This window comes from Stenella coeruleoalba (assembly GCF_951394435.1).
Source record: "Stenella coeruleoalba genome assembly, chromosome: 12".
Taxonomy (NCBI): domain Eukaryota; kingdom Metazoa; phylum Chordata; class Mammalia; order Artiodactyla; family Delphinidae; genus Stenella; species Stenella coeruleoalba.
In genome coordinates, this window is record NC_137158.1 from 11,402,150 (window position 1) to 11,422,655 (window position 20,506).

A 20,506-nucleotide genomic window follows, 5' to 3' on the forward strand; every position below is an offset into this window, starting at 1 on the left:
ACACTGGAAAGCACTGGATTAAAGGTCACATTTGGAAACGCACAGGGGAGTGAGTATCCAAAAGTGATTTATGAAGTTACACTGTATCTCACTGTAATATATTGACATTTCCATTAGTATACATTGTTCCTGAAGAGGAAAGTAAGTCAGGATGGGTTTTATTATATTTATACGGAGGATGTGGGTAGAGGGCCCTCCTGCTCTTGTACTGATGTTAAAATTCTTCTCTTATTTACTAATTGTAAACTTACAGACTCAAGAATTTAAAGTGGACCTACAGGTTGTGTGTCAACCTAAAAGTAAAGTGCAGTGTACCATATTTATTCAACAAGTATTTCCTGAGTTCTACTATAGAAGTTATTCATGCTTTTACTTTAAACTTATTTTGCCTCTTAAATATTTTCATGGACCACTGGGGGGAAATCCTATTTTTAAATCCTATAAAAATTAAACACTTTGAGGAAAAATTGGATCTTTTTTCCACAGTAAGATCTCAAAGTATATATCTGGTCATGAAAGATCACCAAAACATACAAACAACAACAACAACAACAAAAAAAAAAAACAGTAAAAGAGAAACCGATAAGGCCAAATCCAGAGGTTAGCTAGTGCATTAAACTTTGTGATCGATCAGAGAGATGGAGCAGACGGGTATCACTCACCCTGACTGGTTCCCTGAGTAAATACTAGTTTGCTTACCCTGTTCCAGGCACTCTGTTCCAGGCGCTTGAGATACATCAGAGAACAAGATGACACTCTTGGCCTTGGGTAAGGGAGTCCTGGTCGTTCTCTTGGAGAACAGACACTGAGCAGAGGCCTCAGCTGCTACGGAGCCCACAGGCCATCTGGAAGGGAGCATCCCCAGAGGGAGCCCTAGGGAGAGAGGTGCACGGCGCGCAGAGCAGCCGGGGGGCCTGGAGGGAACAGAGAGAGGGGAGCCCTGATGGGAAGGTGGGAGAAGGGGCGGCACACAGTGCCCTGCAGGCCTTCTGAAGACTCAAGCTTTTACTCTGCAAAACACGGGGAGATTCGTGCACAGGGAGGCGCGATCTCAGTGTTCAAAGGACTGCTGTACCCTAATAACCTGTATCTTGGGCAGGTCATCTAAGCTCACTGATATCAACCTAAAAAAAACAGGAAACCAATTCAAGAGGCAGAAGCATTTATTTGGGATCAAAGAATTGCAATTTGGGGTACATGTATTGGGGTAGAAACACAAATAGTGTCCCTATTACAGGAGAGGGAATCAGGGTTTTTAATGAAACAAGTAAGAGGAAGATGAGACAGGTTGCTCTTAAGAGTCCACTGGTGCTGCTAAGTAAAGCTATTGGATTTGCACTTCACTGATGAGTCCAGCAAAGTGGTCACCAGGTAGAGGTTCATTTTCATCAGTCCCTTCAACACGGTCTTCTCATTCTTGCTGACTTCTTGGGATGTTGGCAGTTTGGCCCAGTTCACAGGGTCAGAAAACAGGACGCAAGGCAGCTCCTCCGGGATGGCTGCTCTGGCCCCATTTTAAAAGCCCCACTTACGTCATTTTTCACTCCGAGCTGCAGCTCCTTCATTTGTGTAAAATGAGCACGATATTTCCAGTCTGGCAGTGTAATATTTTAAATTACAGCTCATCTTTGTAAGCCATCTCACACACAAGGACTGAATGAACGAAGGTCCTACATCCAGTCCTAAAATCCTACATCCAGACTTTATTGAGGTCAAGGGGAAATGCTTCACTCACGAAGCAAACGTGCACCATCAGGGCTCTGGGGGTGGTAGGTCCATGCATGAGGAGATACAGGGGAGATGGATACGTGGATGAAGGAGGTGGTCCCTGCCCTCGCAGCTCGCTGTCTGCCAAGGAAAGGGGTTGTAAACAACAAATATAAGAGATACGTATGCAGAACAGGAGGACAGGGCTGAGTCAGTCTTGGGGGTTAGGCTACATTTTCCGGAGGCCACAAACTCAAAAGGCTTGTGCCTGGAAAGCTGGATCTGAGGCTCTGAACTCTGTCCTACTGCCCTCATGCTCTTGGCTTTGGATAACTCAAAATCAACAGGAATTGCTAAACCGCAAAATAAAATTCTAGTTTTCATCACGGCGCAAGAGTTATACGCATGCTGAAATGGAGGTGATTTGTTGTAAAGATTCCGATATTCTTCTCATTTTGGGGTGCTCTTGCTTTTGTGGTGCTCTATGCATATAATCATCTGTCTACTGCAAATTCAGCACCCGCGGATTGCCAGCCAAAAAGAAAGGAAAAAAAAAATGGAAAGGGGATGTGTAGAGTGTAGCCCTTGGGAGAGTAGCCAAAGGTAATAATGCTTAGACAGCACCTTGAGGAACTGTTCATCGTCCGGTGTAGCTGGAGCATGAGATGAAACAGCCATATAATAAGATGAGGCTGAATAAGGGCTTTTCAGCTATCAAAGCAAAGTCCCCCCCATGGCAACCAGAGATGTACAACTTCTAATCGGTGTTGAGAAATTGACTTTGACGTTAAACATCAGTTGATGCAAAGAAAGATACTGGAAGGGAAGAGGCCTAAATTTAATAGGATTTGCCCGAGTGTTAGAAGTACAAAAACCTTTACTCATTCTCCGTGATTTAATTTAAAATTCAAATTTTCAAAATTTCTAGGAGAAGCATGCATTACTGTCATAATGAGAGAAAAACAAAGTTAAATAAAAGCTATTTGAAAAGGCAAAAGTCTAGAACAAAAAATATATTATCTGGAGTATTTTTCTGGGTTTCTTATTAGTGTCTTGAGGACACAGCAGCACCCAGCACAGAACAGAAGGAAAGTCCCCAAACAAGGACATAGCAAAATAATATCGTGCTGCTGCATCAGGACCCAGGCAGTTATTGTAAACTCAACTGGATTAAAGGAGATGCCTTTGAACTAGCGCATGGCTGAAGTGGAGACTGTAAATTTAAGATGATATTTAAGGTATCGGAAATGATAGTGGGGAAAAGGTAATTGAAAGACAAGCAGCAGCAGAATTGGAAAATCAATTATACTTCATAACAGGTTGTAATAAATTAGTTATCACCACCATTGATAGTGGACTTTTTAATGTGTGTTCCTTATAGCACAGTGGAATAGAATCATTACGTGGTCCATTTAAATGCCTAAAATGTATTGCGAACTTGTAGCTTTCACATTTTTACTATAAGAAACATATTACAGTAGTTCTTTAAGTTGTGCAACTTGGGAAGATTTTATTTTCTTCGTTCTAATTGTTTTCCTATTTTTCAAATACTCTATTTCAAAAAACATATTTTTTTGTGATGGAAAAAAATCTTTAAATTCCTTAAGGAACATCTTACGGAAAAACCTGAACGAACTTTTCGGCCAACCCAATAAAAGTAATGTAAATCATCTATAGGCTCATGCCCTGATACAGCTAATTTCATTTTTATATATTCACTTCTAGCTGGTTTTCTACTTCTAGCTGCTTTTCTTTTTATATATCATGGTATATAGTTCTAATCAACGTATTTGGTTTCATATTTTAATTTTACTGAACACTTAAAAATACTTTCATACTACCATGTACTCTTCATAATTATCATTTTTGTAGCTGTGTAGTACATCAGCATGGTCAAATACTATAATTTACAGTTTCCTACTTTGGGACATTGAAATTTATATAACTATCTCTGTACAATAAGCAATGATGCAATAAAAATTATTACATTAAGCTATCTTTATTTTCTTTTTGAAATTATTTTCCAAAGATAACTTTTCTGGTGTAAAATTATAAGATTGTTGGTTTTAAATTTTTTTAAACTTTTGTTGCCATAAAACTTTGTTCTGATTTACATTGTCACTAGCAATGTCAAAGTATACCAGAGTCACCTCAATTTTGTTAGTATTAGTTATTATTCTTTTGCTACTAAATAAGTATAAGTCCATACTTTCAAATAATTTTAATTTTTTTTTAATTTCTAGTTAGGTTGAAAAGTTTTCTATCATTTTTTGCTACTGGTGGTCTTTCCTGACTGACCTATTTGTATAATACATTCATATTTTGGATTGTGATCCATTCAAATAAGCTTCTTATACATTATAAATATTAAGCTTTTTTATACCTTTCAGTTTTTTCCTAATCAGGACTTTTCTTTGCATTATAATTTGGTCATTTCAGGTGGTAACATTTTCTGTCTTCATGACCAAAGCGGTCAGCTGTCTCCTTTATAATTCCTCTTAGTGACCAAACATCAGGCCATTACCGTTTCCTCCACAGACAAACAAATGTTTTCTGCTAGGTTTTGACAGTTTGATTTTATTTCTGTCTCTGAACGTGTGAGTCTCTTGTGTGTAAGAGCAGTAGTGACTCCGTTGAAAGAGAACAGGGTCACGGCCTGCAGAGCGGGTCTCAGGTGGCCGAGGGGTGGAAAACAGTGGCTGGAATTCAGAAAGCCAAGGCCTCCAGGCCGAACAATAAGATGATGAAACCTGTTCCCGGGTCACCAGCTTGTGAGGGATTTCTTTTTCTGTTTTTTATGATGTGATTGTTTCCTTTTGTCTTGGGAAGCACCTATATTGTCTCAAACTGTGCAAAATACACTGGTGATGCGAGGGGAAACATGGGGATGAGCCCAAGTCCGATGGCAGACTGGTCACACACACACACGCCTCGGCTCCAATGGGGGAAACCAGGGGCACTGTTTTCGACTTCCAGTCAGTGGTCCTTCTTGGCTGCACATGGACACCTCTGGGGAGCTTTTGTAAACACTCTGAGGCCTGGGTTCCAGCCCATCCTGAGTACTGAGGTGTGATTCTAACATGCAGCCAAGGTTGAAAACCATTGTAATCATTTCGTCAAGAAATCTAATCTGTAAGAGCAGGTGACAAAGAGAAAGAACCAGAAACTACCTGTCATTTTTCTCGAAAACACCTGCATCTTGATGGCAAAATTTATAGTGGGAACAGGAAGACGGTCTTTGGACATAGCAGAAGTTTCCAGAATCTTCTCTTTACCTCCTCTCTATCGTGTAAGGTCCAGGTGGTTCTTTGCAAAAACCATGGAATACAGTTTCCAAAACCGGGGGAACAAAGTATTTGAAAGCAAATCTTGAACACAGCTAATTACTAGGAGACAGAGAGGCTTGGGGGAGACAGAGGGCTGTATTTTCAGCTTCCTTTCTTCCCAGCACAGACGGGGCACGCACAGGGCAAGCCTACCAGACACAGAGGCTCGCCCACACGGAGCACGGCTTGGGGAGCACTGCACGCCACTGGCACGCAGCCCTTCAGGACTGGGTTTTTGCAGATTGGTGCTCACGTGAGCTCCTGTTCCCATGACCCACATTCTCCAAATGCCAGGGCAGAGGGTCAGCAGTGTGATCAGAGAGCGGAGAGCACAGAGCCAGCCTTGGCTGGAAGCTCAGCCCCGCCCAGGTGCCTCAGAGGTCATGCAGGTTTTAAGCCTCTAGGAATCATGAGAAGAACAGTTCATTGTCATTAACCTCACTGGAAAGAATATGGACATCTCAAGATACTTACAAAACAGAAAGATGGCATTTACCCCATTTTTGTGGCTTTGGAATAAGGGGGAAAATTCTCTAACTCAGCCCTTGCTTCAACACATGGCAGCAAAGATGTATTTCCTATTAGTTTGCCCTGACCAAATTTACAAAAAGAAAAAACTTTTTTTAAAGACTGAGAGCTTGATTTATGCCTTGAATAATCAAGTTATAAGTGGTATAATGAAAGTCCCTAATAAAATGGCTTTGGATACAATGTCTCCCATCCTCTGCCCAGCCTAATGCTAACCGCGACAGAGAGACAGGTCTTACTGGGGAGCAGGACGGGGGCAGGGAGAAAACTGTCTTGTCGCCGTTTGGGACGTTCCCCGCTCCACTTGCGAACATTATAGTTTCACTATCTTTACTTTTGTGCTTATCGTGACAGCACCTACCTGCGGAAAAAGTTTTCCACTAACCTCACAACAATAAAAGGACCCTGACTTTTATGCTGTTTAATTATTACGCTTACCTTCTCGGAGCCTCGATATCAGCGTCTAAAAACCAGGCATAGCATCACCAACCTGTACAGTTGCTGTAAATAAGAAAATTAGTACGTGCAGAAGCTTTGTCTAAGCGCCTGGCACCCATGTCAGCGAGTGGTTGCTGTTATGATTGTTATTGTGAGTTGGTGGTTCTCGAGAACCCACTTAGGAGGCTTGGGGTCAGAAGGCCAGAGCGACCATGACAGAGAGCTGTGAAGACCCATCTGTATCTCCTCCCCACACCACCCCTGTTCCCAGCACACCATAAACCGAGTAAACACACAGTGAATCGTTGAACTGAGCGATGCCCCCCAACTGCATCCCGGATGTGAGCCCTGCTCCCGTGCACGGGCCTCCTACAGCGTTTCAGGACCTGTAACCCAACCAGGACAGCCCATGGCAAAGTCTCCTTCGTTTATGACGTAGTAGATGATCACTAATCAGGGCAGGAGACAGGAAGTAGTTTTAGTCCCTTCGTTACGTCAACATTTAAAGAGGCTCAAATAGGGGAGTTCCCAGGTGGCCTACTGGTTAGGATTCCGGCAGGGAACTGAGATCCCGCAAGCTGTGCGGCCAAAATAAAAAATAAAAATAATAAATAAAGAGGTTCCAGTAGTATTGGGAGGCTACATAACTCTTTTCTCCTGAGTACGCTTTTGTTACTTTATTACCAGGATCATACATGTTCATTGCAGAGATTTTAGAAAATATAGCCAAGCAGAAAAAAATAAAATCATTCTTAATCCCAGATATAGATTGTTTCTTTAATAATATATTGTGACAGGTTTCCAGTCATTAGTCATCATTTTTAACAGATTCTCAATATTCCATTAAATAAACCTACCAGTACTTATTTAACCTTTTCCTCGTTACAGGAATTTTAACCTGCTTTCAATATTCTGTTGCTGAAAACCAAGTTGCAATGATATGCTTATTCCTTATTAATTTTATAAATTCTTAGTAATTTGGTGTTTATTGTAACCCTGCCTTTTTGTCAAACTTTGCAGTGAAGCCGAAAGTTATTTTGCTCGGTTTACGGGAAACTGATTTTCTTATCCAGTCTGAGAATCTGCCCTCGGCCTTGGCAGTGCTGTCATCAGCAAGCTCTGTCCTGGGCTGCCCATGTCCAGTAACCGACAGGGAGTCCGTGTACTTGGATCCGAATGCTTAGCACACTCGTTCAGGGTGTGGGACGACTGGGGTCAGTGCCATGGGCTCCAAGCTCTCTATATACAGGCCAGTTCATTAAATGTCCAAAAACTGCTTTCCTAACTCCAAACAGCTGTTATTTAAACCCTCGCTGTCAGTTTCAAAAGAACTGGGCAAAAGAGCATGAGTGAATGGACACAAATCCATCACCTCTACCGGGAAGAAAGTGTGTCAGCAGCCCCATGTCCCCATGGAAAACAGCTCAGAAAGGCAGTCATGTCAAACCACATGAAATCGGTTAGGTTGTAGGAAAAGGAGAAAGAATAATACTGGGAAAAACAATTGGCCGACCTTATACGTGTTGATTTCTAAGCCGAGTCTGTGAATTCCCCGCCATCCCTACGTAAGACCAATTCGGTAACAAGTTTTAAATTGCCGCCATGCTGCTACCTAACTGGCCCTTTTTTCTTGCAGCTGACACGGCGCTTGGCACCGACGACGTGTATGATGACAAAGGATGCCAGTGTGACGTGTCCGTGGAGGACCTCACCCCACCACTGAAAACTGTCATTCGGGCGATCAGGTTGGTGAAAACCTCTCCCTGATAATCTGAATCACAATGTTGCTAAATTCTCTTTCCTGCAGGTAAATCTCCTGCAATAATTCCTTTCTCTTTTCCTATTCATCCACACGCCTATTAAATTTTGAAGTATTTTTTTTAATACAAAACTTGACTCTGTTCAACACGAGATGGGTTATAAAAGGTGGGTGGGATTTGAAAAGCCAGGCCATACCGGACAGATTACATGAGAATTGGCTTGTTGTGTGAATCTGTTGCTTTAAGGACCTCTGCGTATAGACACAACTGTATTTTCTAAATTATTTGTACATCTTGGTGCTTCAATCCATGTTCTGTATTTCGTGTCGAAGAAGAGTCCGTCTTTGCTATTTCAAAGCAGGTTGACTTCTGACCATGGGAAACCTGTGTGTTCTGCAGGGGGTTGCTGAAATATAATTGTAAAGTCTGACTGTAATACACTTCCTCTGCTGATGGCAGAAAACTGAGAGGGTCCCAAGCAACTTGTATTTCCAGGATCCACTCCCCCAAACAATCCAGAATCCGGACTAAATGAACTGCTGCTGTTCAGCCTGCCCTGTGTCATCCCTTTGGGAGAACGTGTATCTGTCAGGGAATGCAGAGCGACTGCAAAGAAATGCCTCTGCTCTTTTTGGCTTTTCCTGCCTCTTACCAGAAAGCCTGAGGAAAGCTGAAAATATCCAACCCAGTTTAGCTACCCAGATACTCAGTCTAAGCTCAGACATCAGTATAATGGATTATGTACTTCTGGTCTGAGCATCCTGTTAGACATTGCTGTACTCTGTGGTCGGGGGTCACTGGGAGAGTAGAGATGCGTTATAAAGACTTTGGTAAATGTTTACAGGGGCAAAGAAAATCATGATATGATGAAAATGTGTGCCCAGAAGGTACTTAAACATTATCTGTAGCAGCCACCTAAACAGAAGTGAAGTCAAGCCTACTTACTTCCCTCTAGAACCTACGAGCAACAACCCTGTGGATGGGGGAGCGTCCTGTCCCGTCCTGTGTGTCCTGGGCCTCTCGTCTCATCATGACTGTTACTGACACTCCATGTCCTTCTCAAAGTCTCCCAGTTTGGACAATGATATGATCGCCCTGCCCCGGGGGATCCCAGAAGCCTTGGGTAATATTTAATCCCAGAAAACCCAAGGATACGTAGTAAAATGAGGTCTACAGCCTTCAGTTAAAGGGATGGAAAGGATCTGTCCTGCGCCGTCCAACACTGTAGCCACTGGTCACACCAGGCGATTCAAATTTGAATTAATTAAAACGGAATAAAATGTAAAGTTCAGTTCATGAGTGGCACGGCCACATTTAAAGTGCTCGGTGGTCACGCATAGCCAGTGACTTCTGTGTTGGGCAGAGAAGACATCGTACATTTCCATCAGGGCAGGAAGCTCTATGGGGCATTGCTGGCCCCGAAGTGACCTCAACATTCTTTCCATCCGTTCCTTACAGCCAGCAGAGACCCCTGGTCTAATTTGCAGCAAGTACAGTAAAATCTTATCTAAGGGACCAGATTAAGTTTCCTAAAAGTCATACTTAACCCAATTTGTGTCCTTTCCCGAGACCTTCTGAAGCTTTCTGCTTTTGCCTCACAACCTGCACAAAGAATCCTGAGCTGCAAAAAGGAAAATGAAATAGGTTTATTCTGCCAGCTCAGCGCTCGAGCAGCAGCTTGCGCTTTACTTTGCTATTATCCCTTCCTCTGGAAACTTGACTGGTTTTTGTAAAGTCCCTTGCAGAATTCCCTTGCTCTTCAGAATTCTTTCTTGCTTCTTATTTTTAACAGGAACTTTATTATTTACACGTCTCTCCTTTTTGTGGATTTTGGAAGCTTTCTGCTTGCTACTTCATAACTCTTGATGGGGTGCTTTTCTTCCCTGTATCCTGATTCTGCTTGGTGCGGTTTTTTTTTTTTAATCACTTCTAAGCTTCATTTAAAATTGTTGGATTCTGTAAAAACATAATAGCTACACTCAGTAGTTAATAACTTAATTGGAAATCTTTGACTCATGATAGAACTTAATGTCTAAACATTAAAGGACCAACCACCTCAGTTAGCACTTCTGAAAAGGATTTGCAGGTATAAGTTCCTAAGTCATATGCAAAAGTGTCCTTTTCATGAGTTTAATTACATAACAAACTGAACATCAATTGACTAGAGTGCTTTTGCCAGAACATGCCCACCACCCACAGCGCGCCTTAAACAGGATTTTCTGTGTATGTCACTGATGGCAAGTGTGAACCATCTATTACTCAACTCTAAAATGGCGACTTTGTTTTTGGCATTTTCCTTGTTCTCTTCTGGTTGTTTGATGATTTAATATGACTACCTGAACATGTCTTTTGTCTTCCAGTAGCGCTGACAATAATAATTGTTTTCTCCTAAGAGGCAAATTAAAATTAAAATGTGTAACAGAAAATATGTATGAGATGACAGCATGGAAAATAATATGATTACATTCACAAGAGCAAAGTAGGAATTCTTATTTTCAGTTATTAATATTTATTCAGCATCTGACATTTTCTAGTTATTTTTGAGAATAAATATTCTCGGGCAATAAGATGATTAAGGTCATTCTCTGAATTCATCTAGATTCTATTACCCAAATTCACCAAGACTGGTTTTTTTAATGAATGACATCACTTTTTATAGTAGTGAACAACAGCTATTCTTAGATATTTCCAAACTATGCCTTAAAAGACAGAAGAATACTGAGTTTTGTATAGTTCCTCCAGGATTACCACAGATTTTTTTCAAAATATTATTTAATTGGAGTGTGTGAAGTTGTTGAAAATGTGTTTTCAAACTCATCTCTGGGGGTGAAAATTGAACTTATTTTTAACAAGAGTTCTATCTATCTTGTTAATGATTTAATTCAAACAATGTTAAATTTCTTTTCATCCACTCATACAAATTAATTTCTAAATAGAAAAATGAAATTAGCAGGGAAGTAAACAGATTGACAAGCAAACTGATAAACTCTTGAACATTCTACACACCCAACTCCAACTAGACAGTTGACCCTTGACCAATGCAGGAGTTAGGGGCCCCGACCCTCCATGCAGTAGAAAATCTGCATGTAACTTATGACTTCCCCCAAACGTAACTACCAATAGCCTACTGTTGACCAGAGGCTTCCCGATAACATAAACAGTCAATTAACACATATTTTGTATGTTATATGTAGTATATACTGTATTCTTACCAAAAATGAAGCTAGAGAAAAGAAAATGTTATTAAGAAAATCACAAGGAAGAGAAAATACATTTACAGTATTGTACTGTGTTTATTGATACAGAAGTATGCTTACAAGATGAATCATCTATCAGTACCTACATCAAAATTGTCTTATACGATACAAAACGCTATAGATGTTATATGTGTTCCTAACACTAGACATCAAAAACGAAAAGATAACATGAAAAAGAAGTACATATTTATTTACAGGTATAACGATTCATGCACCGATAATGAAGAAGCAGCAGTATGATTGCTTCATGGTAGCTTAGCTTGTACACTAATGAATGAATTGTTATTAAAAATTTTACTGCACACAGTATCACAGTTACGTCCATAATACAGTATTGAAACAGTGTTAGATTTTTTAAAAAAACACTTCCCTGTGATGATAGGCTGATATGCAGTTTCTCCCATTATGAGAGAGAGAGAGGCATGCTGTACAGTAATGAAATTCTTTGAAAGTAAAGTCATAAAACAGTAAGAAAACTAACACATTATTAATTTTATATTAAATATCAGTCATGCTTAGGTAAAGATCAACTAGTATCTACATATTTTATGTATGACACACCTAACTTTTTCTTAACTTTTTCAGCATCTCTAGCTACACAGTTCGTCTTTTCAAATTGTCACAAATCTCCAACAAATTTCCCAATATATTTATTGAAAAAAATGCACATATAAACGGACTCAAGCAGTTGAAACCCGTGTTGTTCCAGGGTCCCCTGTATTATGGTGAATTCACTTGCTCGGGCTGCCATAACAAAATACCACCAACTGGTTTAACCTTAACCACCAAAGGTTTATTTTCTCACAGTTCTGGAGGCTCAGAGTCAAAGATCAAGGTGTTCACAGGGCTGGTTCCTTCTGAGGCCTCTCTCCTCGGCCTGCAGACAGCCACCTTCTCACTGTGTCCTCACGTGGTCCTTCCTCTGTATGTGTCTATGTCCAAATTTCCCTTCTTATAAAGACAGCAGTCAGAGTGGGTTAGGGTCTGTGCCAACATCTCACATTAACTTATTCTCCTCTTTGAAGGCCCCATCTCCAAAGCCAGTAACATTCTGAGGTCCTGGGGCTTCAACATATGAACTGGGGGGGGGACACAATTCAGCCCATAACACATGGCAAGACACCAATTTTTCTATCACTGTTCGAAAAATATTTTCCCAGGCACAATATCAAAATTTTCAGATTAAAACTAAGCCCCTCAGCTACCCGGATAATCCTTCGCAGTATCAGACATCCGGGAATATCTGAAGAGGCTGACTGGCTTGCCTTTCAGGCTTGCACTTGGCACGGTGGAACCCTACGTAAGTGTGAGTCTTGGGCAAATTTTCACGCAAAAATTAAGACATGCTCATGTATTTGAAATAATAAATTTTAAAGGTCACAGTCAATACAACTCTACGTTTATAAAAGGGTCTTGGAATAATCATTTTTTTAAATACAAAAGAGATGTTTGTATTTGTTTTCCCACCGCACGACAAGGGCTGGATAAGTTCTCAGCAGTGCACAGCAGGACAGCACACGAGGGCTGTGTACAGGCCTGGGCGGCTGGGGAAACAGCTTGGTCTGTGGGAACCGTGTGGGCGAAGCTTGCCTGCTTCTCACCAGTATTTTTTCATAAAATCGCTACATCTAGGGTCAGGGCCACTCCTAACGAGGTCCTCAGCAACAGTGGCTCTCCTTAACGTAACTGTGTTTTCTGTCAGTTGGCAAGAAATGAATCAGAATACGGTGCAACCTGTTCTCCTTGTGAGGAGAACCGAAACCAGGCGGTGGAGATTACTCAGTATGTGGAGGAGAGCTAGCCCAGAAGCTGTGGGGTGTATCCTCTTCCTTACATCTCCTGGTAGCCCTGCGCTATAATCTCCGCATTCCCTTGCTGTGTCTCCCTGGACGCGACCTCTTATCCCCCGGGGCAGACCCAGCCTTCCAGGGAATCAGATGAATAAATGAGGTCTGGGGTGAAAACTCAGAGAATCTTATTTTCTAATGTTCATTTTTTTTTATTGAAGTATAGTTGATTTACCATGTTGTGTTAATTTCTGTTTTGCAGCACGGTGACTCAGTTATACACATATATCTATTCTTTTTCATATTCTTTTCCACTGTGGTTTATCACAGGATACTGAATATAGTTCCCTGTGCTCTACAGTAGGACCTGTTGTTTATCCATTCTATAGGTAACAGTTTGCACCTGCTAACCCCAGACTCCCAGTCCTTCCTTGAAGCTGCAGCCTGACTTGACAAGGCCTCGCTGGCTAATTTTTCCTGCCCCCCTGCCCCCCAGGGCTGCTAAGGAAGGTGGTCCAAGAAACCCAACGTGCCGCTGTGCGACCTGGGGCAACTCACATCGCCTCTCTGTGGCGTTTCCTCATCGTGAGGTGGGGACGGGGATGGTGCTGACCTTTGCTGCGGTGAGGATTTCACGGGTTACCGTGTGCAGAGCGCCGAGTGCGGGGCAGCATGGGAACCCAGAGCTCTGGGCCCCCTCCTGCCCATCCTCCGCTCAGGCCAGACCCCTCCTCTCTGGGCTCCCCCTGCCGTCGCGGCCCACGTGAAAGGAGCGCTCCTTTTTCGCACCTGGGGGCGCCTGCCTGCCTGCACCCATCCCCTCCCCCAGGAAGCGCCCGCTGTCTCCCCTTGCAGTTTCCTCCTCACCAGGCCCTGCGCTGAGCACTCGCCCAGAGCACCGCCGCCGTTAGGGGCTGGAAGGGCAGTTTCTTCACCCAGCACGAGGCAATGTCCCCATAGCCCCTGTGGGTGACTCGCTGCCGCGCAGGGCCGTCCCACGAAGTCCAGTGGGCCTGAGAGGTGGGCGTGACTCTCCTCTGCCGCCCCCATCCACACAGGCCTCAGGACGCCCTTTAAAGACCCTCCCGGGGGGTCGGATCCTGCGCTGAAACAAGATGTATCACTTCTCCCGCTCGCTGGGCAGAGGGGCAAACAGTAAGGAGGAGGGGGCCCCTGCTTGGAGCCGGGAGGGGCCGTCGTGGGGGCCCCGCGTGCGTGTCTAGGCAGCTGCAGTGACCTAGAGCCAGCGGGCGGGGAGGGGACGGGAGAGGAGAGGCCAGGCCGAGGGCAGCCGGCGCCGGGCCGGAAAGCTGGAGGGCGCACGTGCGGAAGTCACTCCTCCAGGCTGGCGCTGCGCTCCCGCACTCAGGACGGTGACTCTGACTGCAGCGCGGGAGCGGGCTGGGAAGAGGGGACACTCGTTGTAACAAGCCCTGGATCTGCGGGGGCTGAGGCCACGCAGTCACGGTGAAGGGAAGCAGGGATGACGCCAGGGTTTGGATTTCAATGGTTGGAGAGGATGGAGCGGAGGAATTGAGGGTGAGACAGGCGCCTGGGCGCTGGGGCAAAGGGACGGGTAGGAACGGCGCACTGTTGTGAGTGCCATTGGAGGGGCCGCCCAGCAGGCAGGTGGAGCCCTGGATCTGAAGGCCAGGAGAGACGCCTGGAACCAGGATAGCCTTGGTGGTCGTCAGCACAGACGTGGATGGTTTCCAGAAGCGTCCCCTGCAGAGAGTGGAGGCAAGAGAGACGGTGGTCCTCACAGAACCGTGAGGAACCGTGAGGAGCTGCGGAAGAGAGAAGGCGCTGATCCAGAGGGACCCGGGGCAGCCAGACAGAAGGAACCAGGAGACGGAGCGGAGGACGAGCCGGGCCAGCGTTGGAAGCGGAAGGCGGCGGGTCCACCGTATGAAAGGCTGCTGGAGGTCAAGAAGAGAAAGGGGACCTACTCCTTTCCAGGAGGTCCCTGGGAAGCGGCACCAAGGAAGTCACCGGGAGCTTTGGAGAAAAACTCAGTAGAGGCAAAAAAGGTTGAAGCCAGGGGGCTTCCCTGGTGGCGCAGTGGTTGAGAGTCCGCCTGCCAATGCAGGGGACACGGGTTCGAGCCCTGGTCTGGGAGGATCCCACATGCCGCGGAGCAGCTGGGCCCGTGAGCCATGGCCGCTGAGCCTGCGCGTCCGGAGCCTGTGCTCTGCAACAAGAGAGGCCACAGCAGTGACAGGCCCGCGCACCGCGATGAAGAGTGGCCCCCGCTCGCCGCAACTAGAGAAAGCCCTCGCACAGAAACGAAGACCCAACACAGCCAAACATAAATAAATAAATTTAAAAGAAAAAATGGTTGACGCCAGATTGTAAAGCCATTTTTTCAAATTACCTATGAGAATCTTTCACGCTAATAGGAACATAGGTGAGGCGTCAAGAATTTCTTTGTAACTAGCAAAGACTCAACATGGGCTCTTCTGAAGTCGCTCGGGTCTGATCAGCCAAGCGAAGAGCCACCGAGGACTCGTCAGCTTCTGAGGGTGTGCAAAGCGGGCCTTGCTGTCACCCGGCGCGAGTGCTGAGGTTTTCGGGTTTTCTCACCTGTGCTGCACCTACTCCAGGAGGCGTGCACGTTCTCCTCTAGAATGTATTTTCAGCTCTGCATCCTTCTTAAACCTCACTTCAGGCAAGAATACCCAGCAAATAGAGAAGAAGAGGCACATGTTTGCCATTGTGGGTTTTTGTTAAATCCGCAAGCTGTTTAATCATCACCAGTCCCTAACTTTGCTGATGGCGTCTCTGCTGTTTTAGCAGAGATGGTGAGTTTGCAAGTCGCTATGAAGTCATTCTGGACAGCCAAGTCTGTGACACGTGACAGTACAGGACGCTGCTGGGGAATATTTTATGGATCATTTATGAGATTTTTTTAATCAGCGAATATACTCCCTGGAATATTCTTTTTATATATATAAATTTATTTAGTTAGTTTTGGCTGCATTGGGTCTTCGTTGCTGCACGCGGGCTTTCTCTAGTTGCGGTGAGCGGGGGCTACTCTTGGTTGCGGTGCGCAGGCTTCTCATTGCGGAGCACGGGCTCTAGGCACGCGGGCTCAGTAGTTGTGACACGTGGGTTCAGTAGTTGTGGCTCCCAGGCTTAGTTGTTCTTCAGCACGTAGGATCTTCCAAGACCAGGGATCGAACCTGTGTCTGCTGCATTGGCAGGCAGATTCCCAACCACTGCGCCACCAGGGAAGCCCTGGAATATTCTTTATGTTTGTTTCTGTTTTGAAGATAATTGCTTGTGACCGCATTTTGCCCTGAGGCTGCATTAAACCAGTGTGTTCACCGAAAACGCACTTACTTTGCAGCATCTAATTTTTAACCTTTTATTTGGCTATAATTTAAACTGAATCTCCTATTCATTGCTGAGACAAAAACTGTTCAGGAGCAATCAGCATGTGTGGGCACTTTGTTTATTTACTTATTTGTTCCACACTTTAAAATTTACACAGGATTTTAGACTCCTAGGAAATTAAAATGCCCAAATGTAGTTACCGTATTAGTGCTCACAAAAATCCTAGGAAGGCAAGTTACCCATTTGTAGACTTGCTTGTCTCCAGAAGTTCTTACTTGCATTTTACTACTCTTATCTCTTTAAAAGAAGACCAAACAGAATGAACAGAAGAACTTACTAAATCCTGAATCTAAAACAATATTAAGCATTAGAAGAAAAACCCTACTCCCAGTGATGGGAAAAATATGACCAGAGAACTTTCCCGACCCCTAAGTCAGCCAAGGGAGGTATCTGCCTGCCCCTTTAGTGAGGACATCTGGTAGATTGTATACAGTGGGGCTAATTTACGTCTCTATCAAGAGCTGAAAGCAAGAAAATGAGACTGGCCAGCGCATCCGGGCAACCCTGGGGTTCCTTAGTCGCTGGCTAGTAGCCCAGTCTGAGATGACAGGATGGTCAAGGAGTCTCGGTATGCGATTCTATAACTAGTTTTGAAGAGTCTCAAAGTCTAGATACCGTATACACAAATGCAGACCTGTATTACTGGGTCATGATTATGTATTAACAGGAAAATAACATTAATGAATCCCGCAACTAGTGATCCGCACGCCTTCGGTGGTGACCCACATTATCAAGTTCTGAGCCTGGTTGGCTGCCGAATCTGCCCCGTGATCAGCAGCGCCCCTTGACTGGACCCTAAAAGGCTCGAGAGGGCTGCCTCGGGAGAGGGTCAGCGACCAGAGGCCCTGGGTCACTTGCAGGACGAGCCCCAGGCCCCTCCTCTTCAGGCGGACAGATGCTGTATCTCTCCTGGGGAGTCAGAATCAGGGGATTGAATTTGCTGAACAGCGAAAGAGGTGGGTATGGAACGCTCCTCAGTAGAGGTGAGGGACACGACGCAGCGACATGAAGTGGGGTGCATCCACACCAAAAACATGAGGTCTGGGACATCAGGCGGCCATTTCTGAGCCCTGAGGAATTTGGTCATCTCTCCCGAGATGGGGGTGCATGCGGGAGAAGTCTGGGGTACACACTCCTCTCCTGCTTGTCTGCCTGCCCTCCTGACCGATCCCCGGCCTCCAGCACCGAGCCTGGCACGTCGTAGGCGCTCAGTGAATGTGTGATGAGTGACTGATTCGGTCCCTCTTTCCAGCATCACGCAGGGAAGCAACCACCCTGAGCTCGTCCAGGGCCCCAGGCTCTGGGCACATGGGCTCTCGAGTCCTGTTAGAGCTCCTGGCTAGGGGACTGTTCCTCCCACCAGGACGCCACAGAGGGACGGACGGCTGCCACGTGGTCCCTGGAGGCTTCTTCAGCTCCTTCCCAGCACAGCCAGGGCCCACACACACAGGAGGAGGAGCTCGATGACTATTTATTGAGAGAATGAATGGACCCATCACCCAGCACTTGCTTCCCCGTCCAAGGCAGTCCTTGAGAAGCTAATGGGACTTGTTAGCTGGCTCTCGCGTGGAACTTCGGGTCTTACTCCGGAAGCGGGGGCAGAAAGCACTGGGCTGTGTGTGACTGGGGGTCTGACACCCAGGCACACGGACGCGCTGCCTCGTGGGCACGATTTGTGTGACTCAGAAGATGACACGGACCCGCCGTCACTCTTTCGTGTGGAGGCCATCCTAACCCAGCCCAGTCCCACCACCTGTCAGTCGTTCTCAGCCTGGGCTGCAGGTTCCAATCACCCGAGGAGGTTTATAAAGCCTCTGGATCAATTAAATGACGTTTCTGGAGGCGGGACCCAGGCATCGGCGTGTTTTAGGCTCCCTGGCTGATGGCAAGGGGCAGCGGGGGCTTGGGGACTCTGCTGCCTTTACGTAAAGCCCATCAAGCTGCCTCCCTGGTCCAGTCGGCTGAGCCCTCCGCCCTCACGAGGTCTGGCTGTCGGCCGCCTGTCCATCTGTCTGGTGGTGGCACAGTCACCGTCGCTTCTGTTTTCTAGTCGTTCTTATCTCTGCATATTCGTGTGCAGGGTTTTTACCCTGACTCAGAGGCCTGGGACAAGACTTTTGCAAGATTCTGTAACTCGTGGCAGCACGACAAATGCACCTGCACTTCCTTATAAGTGCACATGTGTTGTGTGTATAGATAGCCTATATTCCACCCGGGGTTTAACTTTGCTGTGGTTATTTCTTCGCGCTCAGAAAATTGCTTGAGCAGATTTCTTCCGTTTCAAGCCAGTTGCCAGTTGAGGTTTGTGGCGAGTCTCTGGCCCCCTCTAGTGGTCACAGCGGAGCATGTCTGTTTCGAGCGTAGGTCTCCTCCGGGATTCCTAGCCTCTTAGGTACCCGCAGCATCGGAGGAGACTGGCTTCAGGGTCTTTTGCCCTTTGCTGCTGTATGAGCTCCAGGGGTGCAGTTTGCCCTCATGAGGAAAAGACAGTGAGAGTGCAACCTACTGCCCCGCCTTCTGTCCTCCTCCGAAGGCCCTTCCAACAGCACCAGTAAGGACAAGCCATTCACTATGTGCCAGGCGCGTGAGCAAAAAGAGCCCTTTCATACCAAAGTATCTCTTCTGTGCTGTTATTTTGTGTTAAAATATCAACATCTTAGCATTAAGACAATAGAAAACGTTGTGACTAAGAGCTCAGCACTGGAGCCACACTGGCTCAGATCCCACGCTTACCAGCTGTGTAACCTCAGGCGACTCACTTAACCGTTCTTGGCCTCAGTTTCCTTATCTGCAGATTGGGGCCGACAGGAGTCCCCATCTCGCAGACTATACTGCCAAGTGCCGCCTGGTAGTGTTGTCATTTTAATCACTAAACGTACTCTAAAGGTCTGAATTTTACTCCGGAATGATTTGCCCAAACACTCCTTTCTACCAGGCAATACATAGATCATATTAAACTTCTTTTATAAGCGTCCATTAAAGTCTTCTGCCTCTTTTTCTGCCTGGCCTCAAGGCATTTCCTTGTGTCTACACCAGAGGTCAGCAAACGACAGGGTGGCGCCGAAGCCAACCCAATGCTGTGTTTGTAAGTAAAGTTTTCCTGGAACACATCTACATGCTCTCGTGTACGTACTGCCTGTGGGTGCTCTCGTGCTACAGTGCAGACACGGGTGGCTTCAGCAGAGATCATGTGACCTACAGCCTGGCCCTTTACACAAAGAACTTCCAACCCCTTGTCTAGACCTTGGGTCCCTCTGATTTACATCCAGCTGCGTTAGGAGGGCAGAGATACATAACATTCAGGATTGCGTGTGTGAACCAAGCTTCCTCCCAACTCGGGGCTCTCCAACCCCAGCTCTCACCTTTTCCCTTCACCGCATAGTCAGAAGGCTTAGTACCTGACATGGAATGGTCTGGGAGAGAAAAAAAAAGTCGAAGAATTAACAGGCCTTTCAAATTCATAGTCTAATAGCCACTTTGGACATTTTCCTCAATTGTCATCATCTTCATGTCTTTCCTGAAATCTAGAATTATTGAACCCTGGGCTTCATTTCTTCCTGCAGATAAGCAGAAAACGGCCTACTCACTCCACTTCGCAGAAGCTAAGTGCATCATGGGCAACTGGTAGCTGGGAACTTACCCGACCTCCAGAGCCCTCGCTAGACCCAGATATCAAAGGTGGAAAACTCCTAGGGCTTCACGTTGACATAATGGAGGCAAAGGGCTCAGGGCAGGGCCAGCCGTTCAGCAAGGGCACAGCAATGGGAGACCCACCCCAAGGCAGGCGGTGAGGTGGGAGGACGAGGCCTTCACCTCCCACCGCCAGCTCCGTGTCCAGGACAAGGACCCTGAGTACTCGGGTCAAGCTCGTTGTGGGCAGAGACAGAAGCCATTCTAGACATCCAGCGGGACCAGGGAAGTGAGGGGGCTTAGCTTAGTCTCCCAGATCTTCCACTCTCTACCTTCTGATTTCAACCACGAAAACCGAGTGCAGTCCCTGGAAAGGTGAGGGGATTGGGTGGAGGGAGGGAAGCGGAGGTGACTGGATGGTATAACCATCTCGAATCGCCCGGCCCTGATGACCGGGGTCTTGGCTCAGAAGGGTCATCATACAGTGGCCAAGATGGGCAGGGAGCACGCCTCCCATCCTTGCCCTCCTGGAGCAGGCCTGGCACGCAGGAGTTTTGGAAGCCTCTACAGCAGTCTCTTAGGAACAGAAAACTAAGCTTATACTCTGTTTAGACTTTAACCACATGTGTTCATCCCTGTGTTCTTGATGGTCCTGTGATATATAAAACTCATTCAGC

At 45.8% G+C, this 20,506-nt stretch overlaps 1 protein-coding gene across 5 annotated transcripts in view; it reads left to right on the top strand.

The window, feature by feature from the left end:
• KCNQ5 (potassium voltage-gated channel subfamily Q member 5) overlaps positions 1 to 20,506 on the top strand; it is a 577,598-nt gene that overhangs the window by 546,608 nt on the left and 10,484 nt on the right. For all 5 annotated transcript variants that reach the window (XM_079938653.1, XM_079938654.1, XM_079938655.1 and 2 more), the window contains one exon: positions 7,636 to 7,744. In XM_079938653.1, coding sequence (XP_079794779.1) covers positions 7,636 to 7,744 — 109 coding nt within the window. The remainder of the gene's footprint in view (positions 1 to 7,635; positions 7,745 to 20,506) is intronic.